This window comes from Alligator sinensis, unplaced genomic scaffold (assembly GCF_000455745.1).
Source record: "Alligator sinensis unplaced genomic scaffold, ASM45574v1 scaffold777_1, whole genome shotgun sequence".
NCBI classification, from domain to species: domain Eukaryota; kingdom Metazoa; phylum Chordata; order Crocodylia; family Alligatoridae; genus Alligator; species Alligator sinensis.
This window is the reverse complement of record NW_005841882.1, coordinates 1,443,452-1,454,229: the sequence shown is the minus strand read 5'-3', so window position 1 is coordinate 1,454,229 and position 10,778 is coordinate 1,443,452. Positions and strand designations below refer to the sequence as shown.

The following is a 10,778-nucleotide window of genomic DNA, read 5'->3' as shown; positions in this document are numbered from 1 at the left end:
GATCGTGGAGGACCCAAAGCGACAATTGGCCAGTTTCTCCAAGAGGCGATCATGGGACACCAGATCGAAGGCTTTTTTGAAGTCAAGATATATGACATCAATTTCTTCTCCCTTGTCCAGGTGATAGGTCACCTGGTTGTAGAAAGAAATGAGATTGGTCAAGCAAGACCTACCCGCAACAAACCTGTGCTGGCTATCCCTTAAGTTGTTGACGTCGGCCAGTCCATTAAGGATGGCCTCTTTAATAAACTTTTCTAAGATTTTCCCCGGGATAGAAGTCAGGCTAATGGGCCTATAGTTAGCCGGATCCACTTTCCTTCCTTTCTTGAAGATAGGCACCACATTGGCCTTCTTCCAGTCTTCGGGCACTACACCAGAGAGCCAAGAGTTTTCAAAGATCCGTGCTAGAGGCTGGGCTATGATGCTCGCCAGCTCCTTGAGTACCCTGGGGTGAAGATTGATACACCGTATCTTCTCACTAGCACCATGGAAAACTTTTGGGGAACTCAGAGGAAGCTATATCTCAAGCCATAGTGGGAAGACTGGAACTTGGGTCTGAAAACTTATTTTCATATGTCCTCTTTTCCACTTCTTTTTCTTTCAGCCACCTAATATAGCTGTAGATGTTGGCATCCATAAATATCTTCATTTTCTCTCAAAACTTACTAATTACTAGTTGCATTATAATAACACATTATAGGCCCCAAACATGGATTGGGGCCCTGTACAAAAATTCTGTAGTAAGAAAAAAGTTGGCGCTTTAAAGATTTTACAATGTGTATGACAACAGATGCACTAAATTGAGCAAGACTGAGGCCAAGTTAGAAGATAAAGCAAAACAAGTGAAATCTAAATCCATGCAAGTAGAAGGGGTCTCCAAAGACTCGTTCCTGAAGAGAGGCAGGGGGAAGAAGAACACTGTGAAAATGATGAAAATACAACCAAACTAAATTGGAGGGAAAGCAAGACAAACCAGACCCCTAATTAGCCCAAGGCACAAGAGGATGTCAAGGAGTAGGGAGTCACAGAGTATCAAAGAATGGTAACTATTACTAAAGCACTATTATCCAGTTTTGATTTCTGCACCTAAGAGCAATTTTAAGAGACTGGAATGGGTGACAAATAAAGCTACAAGAAAGTTTCACGGTCTGGAAAATCTTTCTTAAATTAATCAGAGAAATCTAATGTTCTATGTAATTTACCTGAAAAAGGGCTAAGAGGTGACTTGCTCAGTCTATAACACACCTTGGAAAGACTTTCTAATAATAGATGGAACTTTAGTGTAGCAGAGAAAGGCATAACAATATCCAGGGATCAGAGTTTGAAGCCAGACAGAAATCAGATTAAAAATAAGGTACAAAGATTCAACAGAGGAGCTAATCATTAGAAACAGTTACCTAGAGAGGCAGTTGATTATATCACTTTAACTTGGGCAGGATTAATAGTAGTTCAAATTAAATTCTTCAACTTCCAGATTTACAATCACTAAGTAAATGATAAATAAATATCCATGTGTTCTTCTGACTGTAAATCTCCCCTTTATCCTCCCCTCCCCTTTCCCTTTCATGAGCTTATTCTATCATTTCCACTTGTGTCGTTCTGAATTCCTTAAGAGAAACTCTGAAACGTCATTGTGTGCTCAACTTAGGTATAAAAGTGGATGTTCCTTAAAATATGGGTTTTAACCAGGCTCCCCAAACCAACATAGTTCAAAATGAAGTTAAGAAAACAAACAAAAGCATAGCATTTCTTCTTTTTATCATTAGAAATCTCTTTTCTTTGTAGTTACAAACATATAACAAATCTCTTTTACCTCGGCTTTTAGCAGCCTCCTTCAAAGCAGTTAACACTTGAGGCTTCAGGTTATCAGAAAGTAATCTTCCTTCAAGTCCAGGGAAGAGAGACCTAGTGAGCAATTGAAAACAGAAGCAGTAATGATCTCAGCATCTTTATCATCTAAGTATTTGTGTTACTATTTAAAAGTTACAAACATCGTAAAAAAGTAATCCATGTATTTGCCCACATATTTTAAAAACTTTTTTTTGCAGTGTTTTATTACCAAAAAAAATTAATAATAATAATACAGAAACAGAGGATACATAAAAAAAATCTTTCCAACTCTTTTGTACTTTAAAAGACAGAAGTGAATTTACCTCGTTAAAGGTACCAGGGTTATGAGCTGAAGTCCCTCATCCTCATTTTAATGTTATACTCTGAACTTCTAATAGGATACTAAAGTTCAGTTTTGTCAGTATATCCATATAAAAGCATAAAAATATAGATTGTGTACCTCAGCACTTCAAAAACAAATTTGGGGCATGACAGTCAGGCAGTATATTTCTGGTCTCTGAAAACCCCAGCATGCACTTACTTGCAACCTAATTAACAAAGCCCATCATTGATACACAGAACTAAAACAGAATTCTGCCCATCCTTTCATAACTGTTAGGATTGCGCACTAAGACAAGTAACTTTACTTAAGACACTAACCAACAGCCTGTCAAGAATGATGGTGGGGAAGAGGGGACTGGGTGTGGACAGAGTGCCACCACCCAACATCCCGCACTGCCGCTTGCTGCTCTGCCTCTGGCCCCATGCACCTGGCCCTGTGCACCAGAGTCGGGGGGCAAGGCTGCGCCACCAGCACCCTGCACCGCTGCACCCTGCTCCACGCCCGCCGTCATAGCGGCACCCCACCGTCCCAGGCCGTACTCCTCTGCCTCCCTGGCGCTGCCATGACAGCAGGGACTGAGGGGCCAGGAAGGCTGGGGGAGTGAGGTCAACAGCACTGGCCTCAACAACCTGCTTCTGCCCCTCAGCCTCCCCCCCACCCCCCAGGAGGGCGGAGGGGGGGGGGGGGGGGGGGGGGGGCGGGGTTGAGTGCAAGTCCTCATCCCCCTGCTCCGGCCTTGCTCAGGGACAGGGACAGTGCTGCTATGACAGTGGGGACTGAGGGGGCGGGGACGGGGGAAGAGCTGGTGACCTGGCCTCCCTCCCCCCCCAAGCTCCAGTCCCTGATGTCATGGTGGCGCTTGTGTCTGTGCAGAGCACTCTGGTTGTTTCAGTAAATATTGCGATTGGCTGCTGAGACAACCAATCAGACTGTGAATAAAGCATTATGGACAGACTAAGGCTTTTATAATATTAGAGTTTAGGTAAGCAGATGAAACAATATAAACAGGATTAAAATAAATCTGTGGTGCTCAACATATCTAATCCCGCAGGCCAGATGAGTGTTGTGCAGCCAGTCTGTGGGCTGGATCCCACATGCAGGGTCAGTCTATGGGTCCAAACTCGTGCATGAGTCCTTTTTAGGAAACGGTTCCACATCATCCAGCCCATGGGACTCCCCATAGGTCTAGAAATCTGGCAGCAGGAGAGTGTTAAGTAATGCTGCTACCACTCCTGTACCATCCAATTTCCACACCCATGGGGAGACCCATAGGCCAGATGACATGGCTCCACAGCCAAGATCTACCCCACAGGTTGGAGATTGAGTATTCTTTGTTACTTCTTGTCTTAAGAGAGATGAGAAGCTAGGAGGACTTGTAGATACACTTGAGGGCAGGCCCAGGATTCAGAGTGACCTAGACCAATTAGGCTAAAAGAAATCTCATGAGGTTCAACAAGGACATGTGTAAAGTCCTGCACTTAGGAATCCCATGTAACCCTACTGACTTGGGACCAACTGACTAAGCAGTAGTTCTTCAGAAAAAGAGCTGGGGCTTACAGTAGACAATAAGATGGATATGAGTCAACAATGTGGCCTTATTGCAAAAAAGTCTAACACCATATTGGGCTGCATTAGTAGGAGTGTTGCCAGCAGATCAAGGGAAGCAATTATTCCCCTCTATTTTGCACTGGTGAGGCCACATCTGGAGTACTGTGTCCAGTTTTGGGGCACCCACTCCATAAAGGATGTGGACAAGTTGGAGAGAGTCCAGCAGAAGGCAACAAAAATGGTTCAGAGGCTGGGACACATGACTTATGAGGAGAGGCTGACGGAACTGGTCTTATTTAGTCTGGAGAAGAGAAGACTGAGGCGGGATTTGATAGCCATCTTTAACTACCTGAAGGGGGGGTTCCAAAGAGGATGGAGCTAGACTGTTCTCAGTGGTGACAAATGACGGAACAAGAAGCAACAGTCTCAAGTTTAGGTTGGATATTAGGAAAAACTCACTAGGGGGGTGGTAAAGCACTGCAACAGGTTACCCAGAGAGGTGATGGAATCTCCATCCCTCAAGGTTTTTAAGGCCCAGCTTAAGAAAGGCCTTATTGGAATGATCTAATTGGGGATGGGTCTGCTTTGAGCACAGGGTTGGACTAGATGACCCCCTGAGGTTCCTTGCAACCCTAATTTTCTATGATTCTATGACAAGAAGTAATAATCTTAAATTGCAACAAAGGAAGGTTAAGCTGAACATTAGAAAAAACACTCTCACTATGAGGCTCCTGACACACTTTACATTTATGGCATGATTACTGTGTTAGTTGTGTTGTAAATGGTAATGGTCCCACACATTCACCCAATTTAAGGCCCTGTAAAATAGCAAAACAGCAAACCAAAAAATGTTCCACACATAATGTAGAACATTTTTGTAACTGGTAAGAATGGCATCTTGAATTAAACTTGTGTCATGTCCACAAACCAGGAGCTGTCTGGAGCCACGTTATGTAATAATTGTCAACCTGCCCAAAATGAACACTGCCAACACAGGCCTGGGGCAGCTCCAGTCTCCAACTGGGTCAAAGCTGCTCCAAGTGGGTGCCAACAGTCAGCAGATTGTGAGCAGCAGTCCCCAGGGCAACTATAAGTCTTCAACTGGCCTTGCCAGGGCTGCTAGGTATGGGAGATCAAGGTACCTAGCAGGTGGAGCCAAAGGGCTCCCCGCACCAGGGATTTTAAATCCCCATGCCCAACAACCCCTGCAGGAGCTGCCTCACATACACTGATGGATACAGGGATTTAAAATCCCCAGCAAAGGGAAGCCACTCAGTTCCACCCCTGAGAAGCTTTTCATCCTCCCCCACCCCGACTTAGCACTGCCTCAACTGCAACTGGGATGTGTTCCATTTGGTATGGCAGGATGCACAATTCCTGGGATCAGGGTCAGATCCCATTTATTATCATTAATTATTATTTGAATGTCTGCTAGTGGCCTGTATGTGACTGAAAACTGGAACAGATTAGCTAGATTTTGGAATCCCCATTCTTAAAGGTTTTTAAGAGCAGGTTAGACAAACATGTCAAGGATGAGACATGGATGATGCTGCCTTGAGCAAAGGGATAAACTAGATGACCTCCTGAGAGCCCTTCTAGCTCTCCTTTTCTATGATCTTACAATTCTGTCTCTTGAATAAGAAATTCCTTTGATGTTATTGCAAGTTTCAAAAATCACGTTTTTGGCCATAATATTGACAAGCAAGAAATGTGTTCTTACTTTTTCCCCCGTCTCCTGCAGTCATCCTAGTAAAGGCTGGGTGGAGAGATATTATATTTGGAATCATAAATTTTCATGTCATTTTTGCAAGACTAACTTAACTACACTTTAAATCTTTTAGCATGAGCCACAACAGTGCAAAGTCCCCCACAGTATATCATTAGTTTCCTACCAGGTTTTTCTGGAAGATTGAGTCATAAGTTACCATTTTTATTCAGTTTTTTTCTAAAGATCATAACTAAATCGTAATCACCAATCAGCTAATTTCAGATGGCTACAGAACAACAAAAGCACTAATGACTCACAGACACCATTGGACTGTAATGGTTTCATTATCCTGTCAGTTACCCAGTTGCGCACAAACTTTATTTCACGGTATAATTAATATATTATTTTTACTCATAATATAAGTTAGTTAAGTCCCAACAAGGAAAGACAAGTGGCTTCTGACAAATTTGAACTGTTCTGTAATAGTCTATTAATGTTTGATAGCCTGGATGTTTGGGATGTTTTTCAGCATGAGTACTGTGATTTAACTTGACAGGAGTCCAATCAAAGAAAAATAGTAGCTCAAGGTAAGTCATCCTCAGCAAACATTTCTGGGGTTTTTTAAGAGATAATGAAAATACCCATGGCTCCAAGAACTGCACCTTAATTGCCTTGTGAATGTATTGTAGTGGTTTGGACCAGAAACGATACAGCTCTAGGAACACAGAAGAATAAAAGAATGAGAGCAGATTTGAAGAGCATCTCTGTCTGTCTGTCTGTCTCGTAACAAAGAATTCTAGTTGCTCGAAGGAACCAGAATGAGACACAAGTCCCCTACTGTGAATGTCTGAAAAATGTAGGCCTTCTTAAATTACACAAGGAAGACTTTAGGAGATAACCAATGGCTCTCAACCTTTTTAGACTCAAGGCACTCCTCAGAAAATGTCAGCTCCTAGTTTTCACTCATTTTTTGACTATGGAAAAGTAATACAGCGATCTTCCTATTACAAAGAACTGAGAAAGATCATTACAGGTCAAAATATTTTTTACACTATGGTTTCTAATTTGCAATCTCTAGGCTTACCTTGTGAATTAAGTTTGCACACCTGACAGTCCCAACACCCCACGGCACCCCTAAAAGGATCTCAAAGCACCCCAGGAACAGAGCACCCTAGTTAAGAATCACTGAGAGAGAGATCTTTCTCCTCCTATTCCTTGTTCTATTAAAATAAACAATATTTTATTTGATCATTATTTATGGCACTAGTCACAGAATTCTGAAGGGAGAAACTACACGTGCCCAAATTCCACCCAGATCTACAAGGTTATATTGGTTGACACAAAAGATACCGAGCAAAGGGCCCATCTAGAGTGGGAAAATTGTAAAATTTCATCCCAGGCCAATAAAGGCACTCAGGAGACACCAAAAATGGGAAACAGGTACAACTAGCCTTTTAACAATGAAATATCTCAATAAAAGTTATGTTCCCAGAGTGTATTATCTCACAGTTAGATGGTTGGCTTGGCTAAGTTCATTTACAATAGCAAAATACTGTTTTCATGATAAAGTAAGCACATATTTAAATTTAATTTTCATACTTTGCAAAAATCTAGTCGGTCTAATAAAAGATATCCCCTCTATCACAAGTTATGAAAAACCTTTGAAACACATTCATTTTCAAAAATTTTGGCCCCAGCCCCTGTTTTCCCTGCCACTTGCCCCCCCTGCTGCTGCCTTCCCCACTAGAATGGTAGGTGGGGGGCAAATTGAAGATGACCCTCCAATTATTAAATTCTAGACATGGAAAATTATAACAAATTTACAATTTTCCAGGTCTGGAATCTAATACTGTGGGTGAGTCATCTTAAATTCAAAGTCATCTTGGATTTAGATCAATATGGTATATATACTATATATCACAGATAACAACTTTGATACTGATATTAAACACAGGAGGTAACTGTTAAAAGAGAAAAAAATGTGAATCAAAGGCAAAGATCATGCATTTGTTTGATGGAAAACAAAGGAGAATTATAACAGTTATACAAATAAGCATTGTTTTAATATAAAGTGTTTTCCAAAGCCAAAAACAATTTAGTTATGTGGGTTAAAATGTATTCAGAGCCATGCTAGCACAATGGACTACCTAAACATTCAAGCATTTCGTTGTATTAAATGCAGTTCTAATTATAGACAATCACTGCCTCCAATAGGGGGAGTTAATATAACTCTGCATATTTATTTTTAATAAGTCTTTGTAAGATACTAGCTGTCATGTTCCCCATCATTGCCACTGCCTTAAATGCATCTAAAGTAACACGCAGCTGGTGGGAATACAGTGTGAAAGAGCCATATGTCGCTAGGCAATCCACAAGGACACACATTTTCAACTTTCTTTTATGTAGGCTCCTGAGGAAAAAAATAGTCGGATTACATTTATTTGCTGCTTGTTTCATATCAAAAGCCAATTAATTCTTTCTAATATTCTGACAGCAACTAGCTTTCTAACTTTCAAATGTAAAGGTATATGTATTTAGATTTGGGTTCCCTTCTACACTGTTTCATTACATTAAAAAAAGACTTCTGCATGTGTATTCTATTTATACCACCAATAAGTAGGTGACATTTTAAAAGAATTTTATTAACGTTTAAGCTGAATTTTCACAGAATATAATATAAAAATTTTAAATATACCTTGGGTACTCTTCTGAGGTTATATAAATTATATCTTGCTCCGACACAGATGAAGAAAAAGGAATAAAATTTCCATTCTGTAACGGCAGAAGTTCCAAGCCAATAAGTTCACTGTAGACTCCATCACTAAGTACATACTCCAAGAGGTTAAGCTGTTCACCAGCAGGGCCTGTGTGTCCAGATTTCCTCAATACCTGCCGTACCACAGTAGGGGTCACTTTCTTCACAGGTTTGGTGCTCGAGACGATAAGATGAACTGCGCTAGCAATATTTGGTGGTACCTTGGCGATCTGTTTCCCTGAGCTCTGGAGGTAGTTGAGAACAGATTGTGTATACTCCAAGCTCTCATCCATTTCAGAAAAGCACACCTGCTCCACCTTTATCCACTGATTACTGGCAGCATAAATAACTGCACTTTGTAATAGTTCTTTAAACACAGGTTCTATAACTGGCTTCCAGGGTACCCTGACTTTGTCTTTTTCTGGCCACAATCCATATATTCTCTCAGATGACAAAGGAAAATCTGAATTCTTCTCAGTCTCCATTCGTTTGATAGCTTCCAAAATGAGTGTAGTATATGCTTTTGGGACAACATTGGCCACAAGAAGCTCATTCCACAAAGCTGCTGGATCTCGCCACTGATCCAGCTCTCGCCATTTGATACTCCTCCTATTATCAGTGAGGCCAAAGAAACCACTAACATGAACTGGGAGGCCAGTCCTGCTCTCCTCTCCTGGAGGCAAAGGAAGAAAGCAAAATGCTCTTCCTGAAAAGTCTGCTGCAGCTCCTTTTTCCTCACCATTACTTGATAAAGACATAGCTATTCCAATCGTAGGAACAAATTTCAAGTCATCGGCCAAACTATCTAGTTCACTGCAGATTCCTCGACCTCCCACACTGTTACATACCAACCAAGACGTTTTCTGTGCATCCTTAACACTCTCATCTTCCAAAAATATATTTACATGGTACGTCACGCATGTTATGCTGTTGCTCGGAACCCCTTTACAATACTGATTTATTGCTGTTCCTAAAATTTTGATAGAGTTTGGTCTTTCATGTTTCAAGGCCTTGCTCTCACTAGCAGTTACTCTGAAAACCAGTCTTTCTGTTCCATCAGCCTCTCTAACACGCAAGGAAACATCTTGAACACTTTTTAGAAAGAGCAACACTGTATCCGCATCTGCTCTGAATGATTCAAACAGTTCCAAAATCTTTTGTTTGTCATAAAGATTACTACTCAGTTGGGAAGGCTGCAGGCGAAGGGGAAAACGAAAAAATGTGCCAGGAAAGTTTCCATTCTTGAAGGTTTCCTTAGTGCTACCAAACACACCAACAAATGGTGCAAATTGATCTGTAAGGTCATTAATTTCCTTGCTGTCATCCTTTAGATTCCAACACTGGCCTGATTCATGGGGTCCAAAAAGGGTTTGATGGGGATCCAGCATTCCAATTTGGTCACCACTGAAGATACTAGGGACATCTGTACAAGTGAAACCCAAGAAATATGAGTAAATCTGAAACAGATTGATTTTAAAACACAAACTTATAGAACAAATGTAATTTGTCTAGAATAGCTAATATTAAGAGACTGCAAATGTAATAAAATCAGTACAATTAAAGTACTTTCTAGAACAAATGGAACATGGTTATATACTATGATGGCAACAGATATTTTTCTAAATATCTCCATTTTACTAAGTAGCAAATATGGAGACTGATTTGACAGTATACTCCATTAAAGTGCACAACCTTGGGCCTGAAAAAAACTATACACTTACCAGGAGTATGTACTTACAGGAATTTAATGTAAACAATGCTTGCTTACAGTACTATGTTCTGGTATCAGCATCTCCCTGGAACTAATTAGCTTCCCTCACTTTCATGGCTTGCAATTAGAAACCGTGAAAATGAAGAGAGGAAACTATGACCATCATTTTCAATGTTTCTAATAGCTTTAGCAACTGTTTCTCTTTTACTGGGTTCTGACCCAACAGAACAAAGTACAAACAATTACAAAACAGACAGCTACAGTTATATGACGTTAACCAGAATATAAGTAGGTTATAAAGTAGATAGTAGGACTTAAAGATGCTAGGCATTAATGCAGTTTATCCTTATAACTTAGCATGCACATACCTGGATTTTCTTGCAAAGGAAACAGAAAGCAAGACATTGGCACTGGCATTGTTTCATGCAATTAAGCAAATTACAGTTATTTGGAATTGGTGTGCTGCATATATGGAGCACACCGATTGTCAAAATTTGAAAACATAAGCCTTTAATATATTATGAATCATTCTTAAATATTCGATATTATTCACACCTTGAACAAAGATTGCAACAAATGACAATGTAGATTTTAAATCACCATTATTTATCAAAAACCTAAACCTACTGATATAATTCTTTCATATTCTACTATTCTGCTATTTTACTATTTTATTGTGTAAAAACATCTTTGGATATATAGACTTAAATTCAGAGAGGACATTATTAAAAAAAGAGAACAAAACTTTAAAAGGAACAAAGAATTGGCACATTAGCCTGAAAAATTACATGTACAGTATAAATACTAAATATTAATGACCTTAATTGCTTTTGTGTTACCACTAGCAAAATGCCCATTATGAATGACACACTTTGGGGGGGGG

The 10,778-nt window shown here is 40.3% G+C and overlaps 1 protein-coding gene across 1 annotated transcript in view; it reads right to left on the bottom strand.

The window, feature by feature from the left end:
- The window catches only part of SACS (sacsin molecular chaperone), a 59,231-nt gene that overhangs the window by 17,850 nt on the left and 30,603 nt on the right, over positions 1 to 10,778 (bottom strand). Inside the window, 2 exon segments of the mRNA XM_006039436.3 lie at positions 1,814 to 1,905; positions 8,125 to 9,607. Of these exon segments, the coding sequence (XP_006039498.1) occupies positions 1,814 to 1,905; positions 8,125 to 9,607 (1,575 nt within the window).